The sequence below is a fragment of the Clinocottus analis genome, unplaced genomic scaffold (genome assembly GCF_023055335.1).
Source record: "Clinocottus analis isolate CAN_PGR_092001 unplaced genomic scaffold, fCliAna1.0.p SCAF_12, whole genome shotgun sequence".
Taxonomy (NCBI): domain Eukaryota; kingdom Metazoa; phylum Chordata; class Actinopteri; order Perciformes; family Cottidae; genus Clinocottus; species Clinocottus analis.
In genome coordinates this window covers 16,671,780-16,694,857 of record NW_027175843.1, presented here as the reverse complement: position 1 = coordinate 16,694,857, position 23,078 = coordinate 16,671,780, and the positions used below count along the sequence as shown (strand labels likewise).

The 23,078-nt window shown below is 41.8% G+C and overlaps 1 protein-coding gene across 1 annotated transcript; it reads right to left on the bottom strand.

Moving 5' to 3' along the window:
- Positions 1-1,156: 1,156 nt before the first annotated feature.
- wnt10a (wingless-type MMTV integration site family, member 10a) lies at positions 1,157-22,077 on the bottom strand. The gene is made up of 4 exons (XM_068572135.1): positions 22,019-22,077; positions 20,087-20,352; positions 14,223-14,596; positions 1,157-1,902 (listed from the first exon to the last, which is right to left on the bottom strand). Exons 1-4 carry the CDS (start codon positions 22,075-22,077, stop codon positions 1,345-1,347), a joined length of 1,257 nt encoding a protein of 418 aa, XP_068428236.1. The 3' UTR covers positions 1,157-1,344.
- Between the last annotated feature and the right edge of the window lie 1,001 nt (positions 22,078-23,078).

Sequence of the window (23,078 nt, the reverse complement as noted above, 5' to 3'; positions counted from 1 at the left end):
AAACACTTTGATTGATGGCAGCTTAGGATGTTTATAGTGTGAGGAACCGAAGCCTGTTCATGTGTGCCCAGTTTCCTGAGGCACTTTTACTTTATTGATTGTATTTGTGCAGCATCATTCAGTTCTATTTACAATGCTGTTCGGATCATGCTGAAGATGAAGACGGTACTTATTAAATGAAGGTCTATTGTGCACTGTACTCTGACGGTCGTCTTACATTACACACCACACACAACACAGACAACACATGGAACTTCTCAATGAAGGACAACATATCTGTGCGAGGAGGCTAACCCTATTGTGCTTAGAGTCAGTGCTTGTACTTACTCTGCTGGAAGACGACTTGTGTGGATTGTATTTCAACGCCCTCTATTAGAGGAAAGGAAATGGTTTCAGTTTGAAGGGTCTTTTATGAGAAATCGTACCGAAAATCGGACTTTTTAGATCTGTATTTTGTTTGACTTCAGCTTTAGCCACCGTGATTCACCATTGCTGTAATGTCCTCAAACAAAACCCAATTTAATGGAACCTTCTATTTGAATCCAGTCTGCCATTGGACTTGTGAATGTATTGTTTTAAGGGTGTCATCACTGTACGCAGGGATACACATTATGCATACATAGTAATATTGACTGATACATCTAGTGTCAGTTGAGCCAGACAATCCTCTGCTGTATTTTTTTTTGGGGTGTAACATGATAGTTGCTATAAACATTTAAACTTCTGAACTGCCCTTGAACAAGGCACTAAATCCTTAAGTGCTCCAGGTGTGTTGTGCTGTCAAATCCTGTGCATTGTGAATCCTGATGTGTGAAAAGGTCTACAGCTGTCTCAGCCTTTCCACTTTATATACTGCTGGTGCTATGAAGCATTATTATTTTCTTTCTGCATGCATGCAATCTACCGCTTACTCTCAACTTCCTCTTTGCTCACCTGAATATCATGCAGCTGTATGTCAGTCAACATATGCTGATGAAACAACAACATGTCGTTGTTTTTTGAGCCCCGATTTCAGATTCAGAGCTTTCAGATAGTTAACTGATGTAACTATGTTCCTTTATCTCAAGAGGAAGATAGTAAACATCCAAGCTCTCTGAGTTGTGGCAGCTTTAGACAAATCCTGCATGTGCACACTCTTAACCAACATGCACATCTATCTTTCTGCTCGCTCAACCTCTTCACACTCTGTCCTCGCTCTTCTGGAAAACAGCAGTCCATCGCGAAAAGGTACGGGGCACATATATTACAGTCATATTCCCCATTCAAATTAATAGTCTTGATTTAAAAAAAGGTCTCTTTTTCTTTGTTTTCTCTTTCGTGTGTACAGTCTTTTCGTGTGTTTCTTCATTTACAGACACTGACCCACTCTGTTATCCGGCATTCTTCGCACACCACGTAGCAGCACCAATGAAACTTGCAGTTGCAGCGCTCGCTGCGCGTCTGCTGCAGGATGTTGTGGCCTCTCCCGCAGCACAGACTCTCGCAGTTGTCCATGCCGGGGCTGGTCTTGTTGCAGATCCGGCCCTGCGTTCCCGTCGAGTCCGAGCCCAGGTCCCGCTCGCAGAAATCCGGCGACTTTTCAAAGTAGACCAGTTCGTTGATGCTCGGCCGCCGCCGGTGTGAATGGTGGTGGTGATTGTGGTGGTTGTTCTGATGATGGTGGTGGTGGTGGTGGTGGTTGTGATGGTTGTGGTGGTTGTGGTGGTTGTTGTTGTGGTTGGAGTGGTCGAGCTGTCCGGTGTTTCGGTTGTGAGCCTTGATGAGCGTGGCGATGTGGAAGCGCTCTTTGAGGATTGAGCCCACCACCCGGAACTCTGGGGTGACCTGCCAGCAGGTTTTTAGTTGGCAGCTCCCCGACGTCCCGTGGCACTTGCATTTCCGTCTCATGTGGTCGAGCACCACCTGTGAAAAAAAAAAAAACACAGAGGGAGACAGACAAAAAAAAGAGAGAGTGGGATGGAGTGAGGAAGTGGGCAGAGGCGAGGATGTAGGGGAGGGGGTTGGAGGAGGTGAGGAGAAAGAAAAGGAGAAGGATTAATGGCTTCCTTGATTACTTACGACCTTTGAAGTTTAATATATACATAACCAGGCTGTTGCAGTGTGCATGTCATAATTCAAACTTGATTTTTTTTTTTGCCGGGGGGTGGATTTGTTTGTTCTTTTAAGCACGCCACCGTATCGTGAATGACACATAGTCCCCTGAAGGAATATTGGTCCCGCATTTACCAAGCCAGGTGGTCTGACTCTGAGCCTGTTGTCAAACAGACTGATATCAAATAACACAGATGGATGCAGGCATTTCCCAAACAGACAGGAGTGTCATTATTCATTTTTTAGCATCAAGTAATGACTCCATGCATGACACACATGTAGCAGCACATTGGAGCATTCGATCATTCATAATAATATATTTAGACTTGATGTTTTAATGCTGGCCAGTAAAACTATAATGAAATCAACAGCAAGCGAGGACTGTTTTCATTTGATTATATTACAGGAAAAAGCATTATGATACACATAATGGAGGGGTTTATCAAACTGCTTTTACTATATAGGCCTTGTTCTAGCAAAGGAGCACAAAGGTCCAAAAACATGTTGTAGATGTCAACAAGCATAAGCAGAACATGATCAGAGCATGATCAGAGCATACCTATTTAGTATACACACACACACACACACACACACACACACACACACACACACACACACACACACACACACACACACACACACACACACAGGTACATCCCACATGGCATGAATCCTGTCCTTCATTATGATATTTCATCAAGACCAAGTGCATGTATTTATGTTTGTGTGTGTGTGTTTGTGTGTGTGTGTCTGTGTGTATCTGCGTGTGCTTGTTAGTCATCACCTGTTCTAAACTTTAAGATCCAATTACCAACAGGAACACTCAGGCCACCCAGAGTACTGACAGATGCTGCTGCTGTTGCCACCCCTATAAACACACACATACACACATACACACATACACATGCTGGACACTTGCACAGTTCAACACATTCCACACATGTGCTAGCAATAATGCTAATCTCCACACACTGTCACCCACACGCTCTCTTGCATCCGCGGAGTATGAGACAGAGATGGCGATCCACAGTTGTGACCAATTTAAAGAGGTGAGTAGAGGAGTGTATTCTCTGTTCTGTGTCTGTGCAAGCTAGAAACCTATATCATATGTTCATGCCTGTATGTGACTATTGTTGTTGCGTATGTGTGTGCAGGAATGATCCCGTAGTCTCCTCTTGCTTTGCCTTCAGAACATGAAACTCCTCAACGAGGGTCAAACTGATGAAGAAATAAGAGCCAACCCCGTCCGTTATTTACCGAGGATCTAATTCATTAGAGAAGAAGAAGCAACGTAAGGATAGAGGGAAACACAGTGATGGGAGGGATATATATATATATATATATATATATATATATATATATATATATATATATATATATATATATATGACAATCCTGTTCCTCACGTCTCCAAAGTCAAGGTCAATTCGGGCGACTGACAAAAATCTGACTTCAATAGTCCTACTTCTTTTTGCTTGCAGGTTTTTTTCAGAGGAAGCGAGAACACGTTGTTGAGAGCTTGCGTGCGTGCTGCACGGCTCCATTGCATGCTGTGCTGTGGGTTCCCAATTGAGCAAACCGTGCAGAGTTAAAAAAAGAAAAAAATCAATCATGTTTCCTTGTTCTGAGAGGTGGATGAGGTAATTTAATAGTGACGAATGTAACTGCTCGACTCATCTGTTTGGAATGAAGAATGGAAAAGGAGAAGCAAAGTTAATAATGATCAGCCGCAAAACCAAAATAAAGTTATAAAATAAAATAAAAATGTTTAAAATCAGGTGACTGTTGCAAGAACAAAAGGGATCAGGGGTTGTTTCAACGATCCATCTACTGCAATAATTAAAATACATTGTGCTTTTTGTCTAAATTAGTGTATGAATATACTTTGGGTTAGAAATATTAGAAATATTGGGTTCTTACTTCTTTGGTCGAATTCACACAATGTGTAAAGACTAAAATAGAACCATCAAATCTGCCAGTAATGTGGAGCATTTGAGAAAATGTATTGATTGTAACATTGCAGCTGCAGCTTAAAATCATTTCAATAGTGTTTTATACCAATTTCAACATCTTTAACTTAAAGACACATGCATTTTGGATAAACATGTATCTACTGTTGAGAGTGTTGAAAAAACAACATTTAAAGAAGCTGTGCTCCGTGGTGAGAAGAGGCTGTAAGACTTTACAGTAAACAACATTGTAACGGCTCAAACAGCACTTGCACTGAGTTCAGAATGCAGCGTTTGGTTCAGTTTTTAGGGCAGAGGCAACCCCAGAATCACAAACGCGCTGGCCTTAAACACACAGCAAAGTCTGTAATCATAAAACTCTCCAACCCACTTAAACCTTAAAGGGACCAACTGACCTAAGTCATAATTGCATCCACATTGCTTCTGTTTGAAGGTACATTCACACAGCAGGACAGGGGTTTCAAAGTACAGTAAAACAACAAAAACAGCAGACAAGTAAAGTGTTATTTCTATTGACATTTTGTCATATTTTGGCAGAGGAAAAAATAAAAAGACCGATTATTCTCGCAGCAGCATGACTTTTGTATTTTATTCTTATGTGCATCAGAGTAGAGGACACACAAGCAACATATGGAAATGTTCTCACTAAAACTGTGATGATCCAGTAGGCCACATCATGTCTGGCTTCTATACCTAATATTTACAATTAATTACAGCAAAATGCAATCGACCCTTCCCTGAACAGTGATTGTCCAACCATGAGCTAGCAACCATAACCCGGTGCGGTAGGCCTTTTGATTTCTCCACATGCCGAAGCAGCGTGTGCAGGGCTGAAGTAAAATTAAAATAATGTAGAGGTTAGTGTGGTTGTTTGAGGTTGCCTCTGCAAAATATGGAACGGATTCAACAGTTTGCGGATATAACGTGAAATGAAATTGTTAGCGGGTCAGGCTACCTAGCTTAGCCTAGCTACTGTTGTAACAGAGCGTTATTTCCAAGGCGAAACAGCATACAGGTAGTGTGATAACATCTTGTGTTCTTTATTGGCTATGGGGCAGTTTGCACTCACAACGACCACACATACAAACTAGCCAGTGGCAGATATCCAGGCCTAAAGGGTGCAGGTTTTAGAAAAAATAATGCCTCATGTGTCAAGATAAACGGGCAATGCTGCATACTAAAAGTTAGCTTTATTCTATAAGACACAGTGTGTTACTGATTGGCGAGGCTTGCAACAACTTTATGGAGCTAAAGAGAATACCAGTGCATTTCAAATTGATCATAATTCAGCATCATAGTAATAACATCTGGTAGTTATGTACTTATCCTTCAAACACACACACACCCTGTGCTCTGACTGGGCTGAGCTTAATAAAAGTTTGCAGGCTCCAAAATCCTCATCAAAAGAAAATAACTCTGTGTGACAAGCACGTCAAATATTCTTTTCACGTGTAGTTGAAAGGCAAACAGGTACAATCCAAATCCTGAACAGGTTATAAAAAGGAAGTAGGGACGCTGTCGGCTCTTGTCGTATTAAAAGTGGTATGTCAGTATGACATGTGAAGTGCTGATCCACCTGACAAAAGAGCTGCGAAACACGAGTTGAGAACATTTTGTACAAGAGGAGAAAAGGAAAAACATTAACAAATGAGCACCAGATCTAACGAATAGAAACGATGGATTTCTATTAGTTAAATCATTTTACATGTGTTTACACATGAAGCTTATATGTACCACCTCAATGCATGAATGTGTTTTTAATCTAATAACTTGGAATCAGTGAGCTTAGATCATTCACTTGTTACGTGTACAGATTCGTGATTTTAGGCTATACAAAATAAACTGAATTGAATTGAGCCGATGCTGTGTGAATTCAGGGTTAGAAGATGATAGTCAGAAAGAAAATGTGTTTTTAGTCTTTACTGAGCTAGCATAATTAAATACCTATCACTCCATCACTCATTTTGAGTTCATTTTTCAAGATCCAGATGGGTTATTGAAGATCAGGTGAAAGGGTTTGGCATTTCTGGTTCCTTCCTGTTCCTTCGCACCTGTACCTGGGGGCTACGTCTGACCAACCCTTGGTCTGTGTTTATGGCGGAAAAAGGGGACGAAAAAGTGACGCAGTGATTTATTGTTGCCTGGTTGTAGATCTTTAGAATTACCCCTGAGGGTGCGAGCGTTGGCGGATGAGGGGCTGAGGGGAGCTGAGGGAAGGAGGTGTGCAGTACATGTGGAGGAAAAGGGAAGAGAGAGGAAAAGAGTATGACAGGTGATGATTTTTAGATTATCACTTCGCTGTCCCGACATCGCCTGATACACAAACGCTGTTTGTGCATGTCAGGGTGTGCGTGAGCGCTATAACAAATCACCGGTCTGTCTAGCTGACGCTCCATTGAGGCTCAGTCCTCACGTTCCCAATATCGAGATATTATATTCTCAACAGCAATCTAATATGACACATTGAAGAGAGCTAATGTTTCAAAGTAAAAACAAGTCACAATGAGTACATGTACGTCCCACTGCGGTCCTTTGGCTTACTTTGCACGTACACTGAGCGATGTAATTGCTTCAAAGTCAATGGCGGTCGGACCACAGTTAGAAACAAACATCTGGCAAGTTTTAATTGGCTTAGAGAGTAAGACAGAGGCTTCTATAAAACAACCCCAGACAGAGATCAAATACAACATGTTGGTGGCAGATTAGGACAGCCAGCTACATAATACAGTAGACCGGGGAATCGTGCAGCACTCTGGAGCCGACTGCCGTGCAGTGAAGAGGAGCGGACGAAGCAAGCCAAAGATCAGAGTGTCAGCTATTGGGACCACAATCTGATGGCTTTACTAGAGAGGCAGAATCAAAAGCCAGAAAACAAGGAAAGGAGAGAAAGAAAGGGTGAAGTCATGTGACCGAGTTCAGCCAGAAAATCAACCACAAGAGTTTCATTCCTGTGGAGTATTTGTCCTCTCACACTTTGTCCTGGTTTGGAGTTTGTCTTGTGACCTGATTGACGCCATCCTTTGTTTTAAACAAATAAAAAAAGTGTCAATCAACGACTTAGCACATGTTTACAACATTCCATGGAGCAAAAGTCAATAATTATGAAGCAAATTTTTCTTGAGCGCGCAAACTTTAATAGGCTGTTATTTAGTCACATACAAAGGCGAGTTGTTGCAGCACTGTCTTAATATAAACTTCCACTGGACGATGCCAAAGGGGAAGGATTGTTACCACGCTCCTTTTAGCCTGATGTTACACCTATATCAAGATTTGGTTATGTCAATACCGACTCGGTAGTAATGAAGGGTGACTTACAGCAATGTTTTCTTTCTTTGTAGAGGGAGGAAACAGCCAGTGAAAGAATTGAGCAATTTGCTCTCTGTCTGTGCGTGTACCAACAATAATGACCAATCCTATGCCAGAAATATCCCTTGTTGTCAAATATGGGATCCCATGCCTGTATAATCTTTCAATCTGTGTTTTATAAGCAACATGATATGTCAATAAACATAGTGTAAAATGAATAATCAAAACATTATCAGACTTATGAAGTAAATATTGTCGTACATGCATCATTTACGCCTCATTCCCTGTTTTGTTGGGTGCATTGAATTTAATCGTTGGCCAATCCCTGTGTCATCACCACTAACCGCTTCTTGGGAAAATCCTAATCTAATGTCTTTGTGTCCCACAATCGACCCTTCCTGCTGATAAACAGCAGATTAGTCTGCATGCTGCCTTGTGTTTGTCAGTTCAAAGACAATCTACTAAATGGCCTTTAAAGCCAAGCAGAGAGCCAAGGCGCTATCAAAGCACACAAACAAATCCCACAGCAGCACATTAAGCCCAGACATCACTTTAAACAAATCAAACGCCTTGCTTCAAAAGAACAGTCCAGCGTGCGCAGACAAATACACACACACACACAGTCACACACACAATGACATGCAATCACTGAGCAAAAGCATTACGACAGTATACAGTGAGAACTACACTAGAACGTGTCTGTGTTTGTGTGTGTGTTTGTTTGTGTGTGTGTGTGTGTGTGTCTGTGTGTGTGTCTGTAGTATTTACTCACTGTTAATTGCACACAATGTACACAGCTCTTACTTAGAGACTCTTGTAAAATGTTATAACCAGCATAAACACTTCCACCTGCTGAGCTTTTAAAGCATTTGCCTCTGTGTATATTTACGTGTGTGTGTGTGTGTGTGTGTATGTACACACGCTCATGATTGTGTGCACGTGCACATGTGTTGGTGTGTGTACCGTGCAGGGTGGGTCAGATCAAATGCTCTGGAATGCCCTGCACACCACCGATGATGTGAAACGGCCTCTGAAGAGCACAGGACCGAGAGCGCACTAATGTTGCTATTTTTGATCAAACACACTCTGCTTTTCGTGTGGGTTCTGAGTCAATGGATTAACGTGCAGAGCAGTTTATCATCGCTGGAGGGTTATATTAGGCATAAAAGGATCCTTGGAGTCCGACTATTGCTGGTTTGGCTCAAGAGGGGGATGCTGCTCTCGATGCATGAAGGTTTAAATCACTTTTACAGTATGTGCAATGCTTTGAAGCAATGCCGTGTCTTGACAAGACAAGTTTGGTGGCATTTCAGTTCTCGCCACAATCTTCTACAGTGGGGCAGGTGGCTGAAGTTATTATAGTTTTGGAAGGAAACATACAGTACATCATTATCAGCGGATGCAGTAGGGGCTGGCATCAGACAAGAGTAAGTCATCATTTTGCCAAGAGGAAGCTGATGTTCTTTTACCACGGCTTCAATAACACAATATCTATATATTGATTCAATTAGCCTCAGATTGCACTTTTCCCTGCGGGGTTGGCTCTGGCTAATGGGCATTCAAACGCCAGTCTATCACTAAATAGATTGATGGGGAATAAAGAGTTCGGCCACCTCTACAATTTGGATCACTTCTGTTGCTGCTGATTTACATTAGCCTTTGAATCACTTGCTTCGATACAACTGTGTTGAACGCTTTTGACGTGGTCGAAGCAAACCTGCAAAGAAATTGCTCATCTGAGTCATTCTTAAAGACAATGTAAAATAAAAGTTAAAAAAAATTCAAATCCTAAAATTTTTTTGATGACATGTTAATCGAATCAAATGCAATTCATGGCTATAGCCTTCTACGATCATAAAGAACCACAGTTGACCGATAGCTGGAGGGTAGTAGGAGCTAGCCTGAGATGTATGCCTGTGTGTCTGTCAGCAATATGTTTGCCAACAATTACTTTTGACTGATCTAATCAGAAGGATTTCATTGAAATCCCTCCTGCAACTATAATATGTCCACATGCGTCTTCACTCGCACTTACAGATACTGTCAACATCACAAAGAGTCAAAAATGAATGATGATTAGAAAATAATTTGGAGACAGTCAGGGCAAATGTCCCAAATGTTCAAAAGGAGTTGAACAGCAGATTGGCTTCATTACAAATAGGATAGGATGTCAGAAGAAGTTGAAATGTATATTGACTTTCCTGAAAATGGGATACAATCTTCCCTTACTCCCCTGAGGTCAGGCCCTGATGGTAAATTGTAATTACTAGACCACGCTTGCCAGTAACATGGCAGACTGTTGCAGAGCCAGCACTGTCACCACCTACCTAATGAACCGACAGGCATCAACAGAACCTCTGCATGGCTCCAAGCTGTGCAACATGAACGCAGGAGAGCTTGCCAAGCATTTGTTTTGAGGTGTGCTCACTAAACGATGGAGAAGAACACTCAGGGGGAAAAAAAAGAAAAGAAAAGAAGAAAAACTTGGAGATGAAATTTACTGCCCCGGTTAAGTGTTTCCATGTTACGAGCAGCCACTTCAAACACATAGTCAGGCTTTTAAAACCGCTCTTATTAACTACTGAACAGTAGTTTGTTTTGGTTCACTGCAAACACCACGAGTGGCTGAACTGCGCATCTTCACGGTGAAGTGAAAACAGTTCATATTCATCTGAAGATGCCGTAAATAAGTTTGCAAAGTTGTTGGGATGGGATTTATCTGACAATGTAGATGCATGAAATATATTTAGCTATTTGAGATTGAACTATTTCCCGATTTGTCCTACTTAGACTTTGAAAGTCACATGTTCATGGCGTTACTGATATGCTGACATCATATGTGACTACACATCCCCCTGTGCTTCCTCAGTGCTCACTATTATTTCTGCAATCAGCCCTGCTGGTGAGAAGTTGGAGGAGGCAGAGCAGCAGTGGGGGAAGAGACGAGGGAAGGAAGGGCGAATCTCTTTCTACTTTCCGCCCTGGTGTTTGAAGTCTAAAATCTTTTGCAGGGTTTTAAACATCTGTTTCCAAACTGCCAGCAGCCACTAATTAGGGCTAAAAACAAGACGGAACGTCGTGAGAACCCTGGGGTGGGCATGAGGCGACATGCACACCCCACTAAAAAACCACCGCATTCCTCTGCCTAAAGACTACTTCTCCGAAAAGGGGGAGTGGGGCCCGGGGATGGAGGAGGAGAAGGGTAGGGGGGGGGAGCGGGGCGGGGCGGAGGGAGGTGAAGCGGCGGGGGGTGTCGGGTCGGTGGGAGGAAAGAGATACGGGAAGGGTAGGCATTATTTTGGAGTCCCACCTGTCAGTGTTTTTTGTTTGATTCTAGGGGTCGCTTGTGTGTGTGTGTGTGTGTGTGTGTGTGTGTGTGTGTGTGTGTGTGTGTGTGTGTTTCAACCTCTTAGGGTTTTTTGTTGAGGCTTTCTCTAGCATTTGAAGTCATCAAGGTGCACGGTATTTGGAAGTTTAAAAGCTCTGCAATGACTCATTCTCAGTTTCTTCTGTGTCTCTTCCTCATCGTCTTCGGCCTTCGTTCTTTACGTTTCCCTTTCTCCTCTCTTCCCGCTTTCTCCACAGCCAGGAAGTGTCTTTGCACATTACACTTATTCCGGCACGAGACTATGTTGAACTGTTGAACAAGCCAGCCCTCTAAGCATGTCCACGCAAACAATGATTTGATCCTGATATTGTACTGAAAGCTCACATTGTTTGTCCATGAACGACATCCATTCAGGACTTTAGCGTTAAACCCTCTCAAGGTCATCAGGGGTCATCGTGCTTGTACAAGAAACAAAGGTTCGGCGAAGTGGGTGTCAGTTCGTCCTCAAATCTTTTTCCAAAAAACGAGGTACTGTCTCTTTGATGTTGATGACTTTGAGTCAAAGTCTCTCTTGTTTGATTGATGCTCTCCGGGTCGGAAATTCAGAGCCACCCACGCATTGTGAGGATTCTGAGAAGAAGAACCTCCCGGGGAAATCAAACTGTTGATAAAAATAAGGCAGAGTAGGGCCAGTTTCAATTTGTGTTTTTTGAGCTACTGTTTGCCTGTTCAAAGTTTAAAAGGGTGTGATTACATATTCAGAATTTGAAAGCCTTTCCTCAGGGAACTCCACCTGCCTAGTGAAACTGGATTGCTTTGATAAACTTGTTTGTAATGTGACATGATTTACCGCATAAAGTTTTCCTTTAATTGTCATCGAGTCTTTGAAATACAGGTTCTCGTGCAGCAAAGTATAGCACCCAAATTAACTTCTTCTGTCAGTTGTGGCATCCGGTAACATCTACGCTTAAAAGTAGTCATTTCTTCAGATTTACAACACATCCATCTGTCTATTGTATTTTGTATTGCAGACATCAAGCCTTTATACTGCAGTCTCAGCCACAACAGAAGAGAAACAGCGGTTTGATTTTTCAAGCTGATGTCTCAATAAAAAAAGTAAATGTCTTATTCCAGTCTTTTGTTAAAATTTCAGTGTAATAGCTACGTATCCCATGTAATTGAGGTTATTGAGGTTATGTCTATTGTATGAGATTGTTTGTCTAATAGTCTAATTGGTGTATGTGTCATCAGGTCTCAGTAACAAAGTGTTCTGTAAAGTCAGCAGTCCGTTGACAATGATATACGGCCATCTCTCCGCATGCGATTGTAAAAAAGTTCTCGTGTTTGGAGGGCAGAAATTACAGCGAAGTAAAGGTTGGTGATTTTTTCCGCATCTTATGAGTTTACCTATTTTTTAGCTTCTTTTTTTCGTACGTATTTGAGACTCAATTCTACACTGACGCGCAATAAGAGAAGTTTCAACGCTCAAGGGCATTTCACAGGATACAATGCCTCAAAAGTACACGCTCACAAAGAACATCAAACCTGTTTTAGATGTGGAACAGTTTGTAAGTAGGCCTTCATCCATTAATTATTGACAAGAATGTGGCCTCATTAGGTAAAACAAAGTAGAGTAAAGACAACACACATGAGGCCACACTCTGACCCTGCCTGTTACCACGTTTCCTAATCGTACTACACAAAAACACAAGGACCCAAAAGACAAATGACTCTCCTTCCTTGGCTCATGAACTCATTACTACTCATGCCATTTCAGCCTCCACCCAAAGTGTTTACTTCCAAGTCCGAAGCCCTGACTGGAAATCAAGTCACCAGTTCTACATCTGTAACTATTTCTACCACTGCAGCTTCTGCACGGGGGGCCGGTCAAGTTCGGCTGACGCGCTCCTCGTTTGTGTTTTGTCTGCATAATCAAGAAAACCAGAAGTAAACTGATGGAGAGATACGGGCCCAAATTACTCGGGAGGAAACGGGGAACAATGAGCAATTTACGGTCGCTTCTTGTCTCTGTTCCACCACACAGCTGCTGTATCATCATTACATCGCTTTTCTCCCATTGCCAAACATTGTCATTGTTACTTACTCATGTCACATGTATATTTGATTCAATTGAATATATTGATACTCTCAGTGTGTGTTACTTTTTGACTTGGTCAGAAATACACCACAGTATATAATATAACCACAACAAATAATTATGGTGATGATGATTACTGATCATATCAAAGGGCAAATTGATTTTTAAAATAATGAACAAAAGAAAAATGTAATCGTCAGTGCATCTACATGTGAAACAGAAAAAAATCTGCTTCTCCGCTGGGAAGACACCTAAAACTACAGTCGAGGCTTCCTGGTTCAGTGTGTAGGATTTGTGCTGAAATTGTCCGCTCTGGGCTACTGTAGACGTATGGAGAAGTGGACCCACTGTATATAGATATAAACGGCTCATTCTACACGACCTAAAACACAACGATTATTATATTTAGGTGATTAGACACAAGAACACACTTATTAATATTATATTCCATTTCTGCCAATAGACCCATCCAAATGCTAAAGACTGTTGCTTTAAAAAGTTTTTTCTTTCATTCGGAAAAAACAACTTCTGCTGCCCTGTGGTGCCACAAAAAGTGTGAGAATACAATCGTAGATGTAATAACATCTAATTAGAATTTGATTACCATTTTTTTTATCAGAATTTCTCCAAGAAATTCACAGTGTTATAATTAAAGTCCCATTTCAGTTTTAGTTACTTTCAAACAGTGTAGGGAAAAAAACAACCTATAAACACACACACACACACACACACACACACACACACACACACACACACACACACTCACACACTCTCCGCCAGGAAAAATAAACAGCAATCTAATAATGAAAAAGGCCAATGTTGAGCCAACAAAATCAGATAGTGTGTAGTGTAGTGTGCACTGTTGCGTCATTGTTGGCCCAGTAGCACCCAAACCACCCATTCTCCACCTGATTTATTGTGTCATATGTTTTCTTGTGAAAGTCCGATTAAATATTGTGCAATATTAGTATTGAGAGCAGAGGAAGAAGACCTCTCTACCTGTGTGTCGCATCCTTCACAGAGTTGTAGCTACATAAAGCACAGCAGAGTTAGAATCAACCTAATTTAATCTTTTCAATTTAAAATGAAAACAACGCCGACATGAGTTGATATATGGTAATATAATGGTAGTATATGACTATTTTTCTTTCAAAAACTACCCTTTCACATTGAACTATTTTCAATTTAAAGGAGCCCTGAAGTGACTTGGTTTCATGAAGTTGTGAGGGGCAGATTTATTTTTGAAACGTTCACAAATTGGAAGATCAAAAGCTTTACCTTCAGTCTCAACTGCAATACTGCGGCTGCATTGCATCTTTCTTTAAACCGTCCATGTCTGGTCAATGCACGTCTTTTGAATTCCAGAAAACTCTGAGAAACACGTGCACACAAAGCAGCCACGTCCTCTCGCCGTCCCCTCCCCACTCACCTGTCTCCCAACTCGGTTATTGTGCAGCCTCATGCGAGCGTGGATGTCCTTGTAGGTTTCTCGGGCGTCCAAGAAGTCCCTGGAGAACTTCTCGCCGAATTCCACGTCGGGACTGCAGCCGCCCCACTCCCAGGAGTCTTGGGGTCCCGGCAGGTCGGCGGGGAAGTGCTCCATGACGCCGTGCACCATGCCCTTGCCCCGGTGGATGGCCTCCAGTTGCAAGCGGTGCAGTTTGATGCGAAAGGCCTCCTCGTCCCCGCGCCGTTTCTCGTCACAGCTGCACGCCTTCAGCTTGCCCATGGAGCACGCGTTGGCCACGGCGTGCACGACGCCTGCTGCCGCGATGGCATACGCAAACGCACTCTCTCTGAAGCCTGCCGAGGGAAAGGACAGGATAGTGGTGTTATGCCAAGGATTATACGAACTGTAACAGTCAGCAAACAGAGATTAGGAAAAGAAAGACTGGGATATTTCAGAGAATGTGTTGTAACACAAGACATGTTTTCAGTTTAAATGGAACTCAAACTCACTTAAACTGTGCTTTACTGGTCCAGAATGACACAAGAAACACACGGAAATATAATGTATTCAGCTGTGTGTCATGTTTCTTTTAAGGAGACACTGTTGAGGCGTATAATGTTACAAAATGGAGTTTATGTAAAATGTCAACACATTTTCAATAACCTGCAGGCACAACATACCAGTGTGCATGTGTCATCTACCTGCAGGTGAAATGAGAGGATTACCAGGTCAATGGAGGATGAAATTTGATATCAATCTGAATCTAGATTACGAAAACCGCTGTTCAGTGTGTTTTAGCTGTGCTACATTTTCTATTTTTAACTGAAACATCATCAGGAGTAGCAACAAAACTATTTAATTTTAAAGTTCTGCTGTAAAAACTGCTGGATATAACAATTAAGATGTCAAGTGATTTTCCTGGCCCTAAAACACAGTTTAACAACAGCTAAGAGCGAGACAAAGGCATGTTTTACTTCTGTTTGCAACATGTGTCCAATTTGTGAGTTTGCACACATTCAGCAATGCCGTAGTAAAAGAGCTTCCTCTATTTTGATAGATACACATACGAGTATATTCACACGTTTATACTTTATACCCTTCTACCAAGACTCATAAAACCTGGTGAAACATCTGGAACAATAGCAATTATGTGCTGCAAACACATGCGTACTTTGTCTCTGTGGGCCATCTGAACATTAACAGACCCCCACCACTCCCATCAGAGGACTCACAGAGGACTCAGCCGCTGAACAAAGCTGTGTCTCCTTCTTTTCCACAAGATAGTTGCTCATTGCTGCCGACCAAGATGTACCATCTTTAGGAATGGTGGACCCTATTTGTGCTGCACCACTGTACTAAACATTTAATCAGTCCAACTTTCTACAAGTTTTACCCATGAAAGATCTTTGCAATTCTCTCCTTCTCTGACTGAGAAGCATCAGATGGCTGATACTTTACTTTTTTTTTTGTAATGTCACATCTTAAAATGAAGATTTAGGATCAAACTATGTGTTACTCTACTCGTGCGTGTGTTTAGGTTAGAGAGGCTGCTTATGCCGCACGGCGGCTTTTGCCTTGTAATCACTTCCAATGGGCTCAGACGGACTTCTGCTGGAAGAGGAGGGGGTTAAACAGCTGTGTGCAAATAATCTCTCCATACGATGTGCGACTGCTTTTGCCTTAATGGCTAGTACATCCCCTTCTCCTGGTCAGCAAGTCTAACTTGCACGCGGCACATGAAATGAGTACAACTGTACCACAACTGATCTGTAATTCAGAAGACTAATGTTACAGTGCTCTTCTCTTACACACACGCACTGGCAATACAAACACACACAGTACACATTCATCCGGCCTGTGTTGATACATTTCTGGAACAAAATTTTAAAAAAAAACCTTGTCCAATTGTGGAATCCATGAATATTGAAGAATGAAGTGTGACATCAGCGCGTGCACTCGTACCCTCTGCAGTGTTTGTTGTTAGATCTCATCCTACTGCCTGTAAGCATGCTGCCCTCTCGGTTCGATAAAAGCAGCCCCACTGGCAGTCACTTACTTGTGTATGGAAACTTGTAAAGAAAACATGAAAAGAAACCACTTAGGAGTTTATAGCACACTGCTTGAAGGGGAAATGATTCAGGCTGCTTGTTGGAGTCGAATAAAAGGTTATTAACTGGAACTAACCCTTTTAACACTGTTTGATGTGTTTCCTTATTTGTATATTTAAGTAAACGTTATATTATGTTGAGGCATGATGTAAAGTTTGACACTGTCACGCCGGACTTATTAGTCTGTCTTGACACTGGGCACATAAAAAGTCAAAGGCATCGCAATTACAAGAGTCAGCAATAAATTCATCCATGGAGTCCAGTTCTCTCTTGTGACTGCTCGTTTGCAAGAAGTAGCAACACAGTGTGAAAAGAACACACGGCAGAAACCAAAGTGCTTTTATTTTAACGGGAGCAGTCGGTCAACACAGGAGGCTCGGGATCACAAAACAACACAGGGTTGTCCGTGAAAAAAAAGTTGAAAAGGCTCAACTTTTGCTGCAACTCAACGCAATTAGACAAGGTGTCACATTAACCTGCGGGCCTTAAACAAGCCTCACCAAAGCAGCCTTCTGCTCTGTTTTAATGTCGGACTGTTTTAACGCAGGCCTGTTCTCAGTCCGATTAACAACTTGGACGTTGAAAAAAACAGTGAGCCAACGAGGCAGGAGTTGATTTTTGGATGACAAGGAAGCTGATTCTGATCCTCATTTCAACAAGCGGGCAACATTAGCCACCGTGTCTCCAGCTGCGCACAAACTGCACTACTTTACAAGTTTGATACACAGCACTTTTTCGGTTGATATGACGACCACATAGCTAAATGTTCTGTATTAACATATACAGCATATATGGAGCAACACTAGAGTTACCTTGGAGTCATGTTTATGTCCACCTGATGAATGCAAATCCATTATTCACTCTCCTTTTAACTTAGTTTGTGCTCTCCATCGAGTCTGGAGGGAAATATCTAGCTCTGTAGCAGCTATATGCTAACTATGTACACAGGCTAGCTACTGTGTCTGTAGTGTGCCTTCTCTTGTGTGTTAACCCTAAACCTAACACACAGTGGGTTTATTGGAGCTTTGATTGCTGAACAGCTTAGTCAGTAGTCAAGAATGAATTTGATTTGTTGTCATTATAAAATAATAATATGTGTTCAACATGATTAAGGGCAATTATGAATTTGGTTTTATATTGGCAAAAAAAAAGGGATGCAAACCGTTACGAACAAATGTATAATTTGACTAACTAACTCACGATCCGCTCGCCCCCCCTTCTCCCCTAACACCTATACTCACATGAGGTGGGGGAAGTGAAAGGGATGGCACTTAGGCACATCCCCATACATAGAAAGCCTGTTTTAGCTCTCGCCCCGCTCTGTCGGGCTCTGCATCCCGGGCCCCCGGAAGACTGGGAACAAATCAATCTAACAAATAATTTATCGGCCGCGACACGCCCGGCTGAACTGATGGCTGAGGAAGTGACAAAATGAATTAAAGATTCAAAGGAAACTGTCACTTTGTGTTACAGAAACCGACTAAACAGGTTTATGCTTTTGCCGCGGAGAGTTGGGAAAGTGCTGAGAGCAAATTCACAAGCACTTGCACTGGCAAGGGAAGTAAAAGCATTAGGAGCAGCCCAGTGAGGGAGGATGCAGACACAGTGACAGAGAAAAAGTGCGAGAAAGAAAGAAAGATTCTCCTATTTCTGTCTCTCCATGATTTGCCCAACGTCATCTTTAGCCTAGTTTTTAATGCAAGCTCAACAGGATTGAACATGGGCCCATGAAAGTTATCAGGATCAATCAGCAGCCAGATACGTGGCAGAGCCAGAGAGGATCAGAGCAGCATCTGATGTTGTGAAACTAGACAGCAGACGGACATTGAGATACAGAGCCTCTGATCCAACACTTCGTAGATTATCAGACTATTTGAGAAAGCTCTGCAAGACTATTGGAACAAGCAAGTTGCTAATTCCCCAAAATATTTCATTACTATCTTGTTTTACTGCAAAGGATTTGTTTTATAGTGTAAAGATTAATGTTTTATATTCTACACAGCAAAATACCAGTTTGGTACATACGCCTTTCATATATTTTCCTGTGGGTAGTTACATTAAAAATATGTGAGAATCTCCACAATCATATTTTATCCATGTCTGTAACTGTGTCGGTGAAAGCGCTGCCTCCGTGCAGCTGCACGCAACAATGGCTGCAGCACGCGAACTTACATCCAATTCTCAAAGCTTCTGTGGGGATTTCGTGAATGTATCAACTTGTAACAGATGAATCATCCAATTTAAAAAGGTTGTTTATGTCAGTGGTTTGGAGTTTCTGCACCCGAGGCAAACCAGGGATGCCAGATAACCAGCAACTGCCTGTACTAATAATGACAAACAGTCTCTCAATGAGTCAGTAAGGAGTGAAAGTTAGACCAGAGGTGTGTGGGCAAACAGTAGTTACTAGCTAATACATTTTAATTTTTTTAGAGATGACAGGGCATAAAGTCCTCAGTGAGAGTTTCAGAACTTAAGTTTCATGATTGTATTTGCAGACAGTTAGAGGAGAACATAAATTATAACAACACCCTTCCAGGAAACATCTGACACGTTTTTTATGATGGGGAATTCCATCAACAATCTAGTTTAAAAGGATACTCTAAAGTATACAGATTCATACACTTTTTTTGTACTTTGCATACTTATTTTGAAAAACTAAAAACTTTGCATTCTAGCAAATATATTGTCGTCGTACCAAAGCCAATGCACTATAATGCAAAGCCTTCATATAAAATGCAAGAAGCACCATTAGAGCACTGGGATGCATTTCATCTCAACATGTCAGGGTCTTTTTAGTGAAGATAATTTTGCTAACATTTTAGAGCCTTATTTTTTAGTCATTTCTAAAGATTTGAATCAACTTATAATTCAGCTTTGAGCACTATCATGTTCCTTGCGTGGCACAATTGTAAAATTGTTAAAAAAAATAAAATAAAACTCAAGACTCAACTACCAACCACATTGTGCACTGTGCATCCATCCAGGTGATCTGGCTATGAAGACACTGATGCCTTTTCCAGTCATTAACCCGCATGAGTCCATCTGAAGGACTTCCCAATGCTAAAGATCCTCTTTCATCCTTTGTGGCTTATTCGCAAAGCTCCAAGCTCTACAGCCCGTCATAGAAAACTGATCTGCATGAGGTTTGGTAATCTCGAGGTGACTTACTGCTTTTGAAGTTACATATTCTTTTGTACTAGCTATATTGAGTAGATACAGTAAGGGTTAGAAAGTAGATCTGCAAGTCACCAGAAATAACTTTCCCATTTAAAAGGACATCATATTGTGAGATAACACGCAGGAATTATCTCACAAGTATCTGTGTTTGGAGAATAATAGTACGGCAATGCTTGTTTAGGACGTGTATTTTTGTGGAAACTAATCTTTCTAAGCTCATCCTTTCAAGGTATTCAATCAAAGTGTGTTTGAGGATGAAACCACAGCCTGTTTGAAGACTAAACTTTTGAACTGCATGTCTGAACTTCATTGTTGGTTTTTACAACCGGAATTGACATCCCACCCCATTGCCGTAAATATGTCTCATGAGTTTTCTCAAATGAGATTTGTGCATTTTATCACTCTTACAATCTACAACATCTTGCTTCCCAAGTGCTGCGATTCAATTGTTTGATGGTACAGATGCCAAATGGTTAAAAGAGAAGCAGATTGTGAAGTAAAATGAAACCCTAGTCTGCCTTTTCCTAAATTATATTGTATGGTGACCATAAAACTGACCTCTTTTAAAGACGATGCTGTCGTAGGGTATTTTGTTTCTAGTCTCCAGACTGGAGCAGTTCCAGCGGTGTCCTCTGAACTGGTGCTGGCACTCGTGGATGGCAATCTGGATTCCCTGGATTGCCGAAGCCGTCACATCGGGGTTCCTCATGCACACCTCCAGCTGGCGCCGCGTCAAACCTGGCAGTGTGAGACACACCGTGTTGGCATTCAGGATCGGGTCGATGTTGGGGAGCTTCAGGCCCAAGATTTCATTGGAGTCTACCCTGCATGGAGCATACAGGGCAGGTTACGGACAAGACAAAAGTACAACTAATACATCTGTTGTTGCTCACCAAAGTCTACTTGAGACAAGTAGAGTTACTGTTGGTCCTTGGGTGCCACAGCAGTCAGATCCCACAGTACCAAACAAACACCCTGACGTGATGTCAAGCCTCACTATTACACATACTGTGGGCGTTGTTTTTCAGATTGATTCACCTGACGATTATGCAAAGTTGTCACCAATATAACAAGAGAGGTCAGACTATGACATGTGGTTTAAACGCCTACGCTGAAACCTGCAATGTACTGCACTTGCATTTACTGTTCATTTCGACCAAATTCTGGTTTTGTATCTCAATCTTCACTTTGATGCTGTGCATGATAATAGCTTTTTTATAGTAGGTCAAGGGAGTTGAAGTGGACATGTATACAGTAGTTATATTTAAAGTTTTTGATATACAGCAGGAAAAAAAGCAATGTAACCCTTTACCCAATGTAAACTACCTCAGGCTATCAGTTGGCGATCCAATTCAATGGTGTTTTAGCTGCGAGGTGTTTCTCTAACTGCCTGCTGCTTCTGTTGCAGATCAATCACGTGAACAACAGTAATTCAGCTGACAGCGGTCAAAGCTCTTTTCTGTATCACAGAGAACCAGTAAGAGCCGTAAAAGGGAAAACACAGGCTGCGCTGATGATGGCTCGAGAGATGAAAGGTGCCGAGCTTTTTCTTTTCATTATCGTTACAAGTAAAACGCAGGTTGTGTGTCACAGCTTTTGTGTGATTGAGACACACGCATAGAGCTCATGTAGCTGTGGGCACACACAAAACTCCACATATGTGTGCACACATGCGTGCACAGACCGACATGTACACACATCAGTACCCAGGTGGAGGAAGGAGTGTACGGTAACACACACAGCTGGAGAAACTTTTCTTTTCCTCAACATGTGGAACTACTGTGAGCCTCTTCCACAAAGAAACAGACCTAAACGTTAAAACTTTCCGACTGAAAAAGCAACCAGTAGTTCTGGGGTATAATTATAATTATAATTACAAGCTAAAGTACAACATGCCATGGCATCACATGTTGTTCATTTGCATATTGTAGTGTGTTGCCATATTTTTTAGGTGGCATTGCATGTTGAAGTGTGTGACTCTGTAATTCCAGTTTGTGTTCCTACCTGTTGTGTTTTGAGAGTAAACCTGTTTCAACAACTATCTTTCCAACTGTTTATTAATTGGCAACATTGTTCGGGAATGAAGGTTGCCCGGAAAGCAGGCAATTGGCAATATGCTGTAACCTTGTCAAAAGTAGACAAATGTTTCCTCGTATATTTTATGTTTTTATATGTCAGCTCTGAGAATGTCAGCTGACAGTCTGGGAAAGCTGACTTTAATGTTGTTGAAGTTCATCATTAATTCACAGAAACTAACACATGAGGTGATGATGAAAGTAGATACATAAATACAGTTGTTAAACACATTTTCATTTGATAAAAAAACAAACAAACAGAGATGTCTTTGGTGTAGTAAACCAACCCAGATATTAACTCTGTGTGTGTGTGTGTGTGTGTGTGTGTGTGTGTGTGTGTGTGTGTGTGTGTGTGTGTGTGTGTGTGTGTGCGTGCGTGTGTGTGTGAATTAATTCCTTATTAAACTTAACTCACCGTTTATCCAAGAGACAGATAACCACCAAGCATGTTATTCTGAGGATCGAGTGTTCCATTGTGTGCCTTATAATTATGAAATATGAAATAAGAAAGAAAAAAAGAGTTTTAAAAAAACCCCAACAAAAGTCCAGTATTCCGCCTTATTAAAGTTTCGGGAGGACGGCACAGAAGAGCGGGGTCAGGTCAGGTCCGGCTGCACGTTGGCACTGGACTTGACAGCTCCGACGACGTCCAGATGTGCCAGCCAGCGGCGGGATACTCATTCACAAAAACAAAACAAAAAAAGTTTCATCCACCTCTCAACTTACTGAATGGAGGAGGTTGCACCGAGTTTGAAGGAAAACAAAAGTCTGCGTGGTGTTTCTCATACACATCCGTACACATCCCGGTGTCCCCGCCGAGGCTTTTGCATTGATGTATAGTTAACATCCGAGAGGGTCGGCTGGACCGAGATAGGCGCTCTAAATGAAGTCTGCGTGACTAGTGATGTTTCGGTGCGCTCCGATAGTCCTCTAAACTACTGCACTTAGCGCTCCGCCAGCCCACTTTTTTTTTTTTTTCTTTTTTTTTTTTTTTTCTTTTTTGCGTCACCCGGGGAGAAGAGGAGCGCCGAGGGAGGTCAAGTGCCTCGTTAAAGCAGGATAGAGATCCTTTTAGATAAGGAAACCAGAAACACTTAGCCTGCGCCCTCTGTGAGGGAGAGCATTTGTATTCACAGGAGGAGATGCGGTGGACTACAAAGTGTGGACTACAAAGTGAAGAATATTGTATTGACTTTAGTGATGTGGTTGAAAAGGATGAAGCGCAGAACAGAATGAGGATGATAATTATGACAAAGCCCAGGGAACATTGGCCATTGTGAAGCTATATTGCACGTGCGCGCGCGCCTGTGTGTGTGTTGCATTTGCACATTGGCACACTGCCATCCTGCAATGATAAAATAATGAACAAATAGGGAAATTAAACAATTTACTTTACACAAAAATTATTCTTTTCTTCTTTAGTTCACTTTCCTTTACAACTTGAATTAAAACAACTTCAATTAGCTCCAACCAAC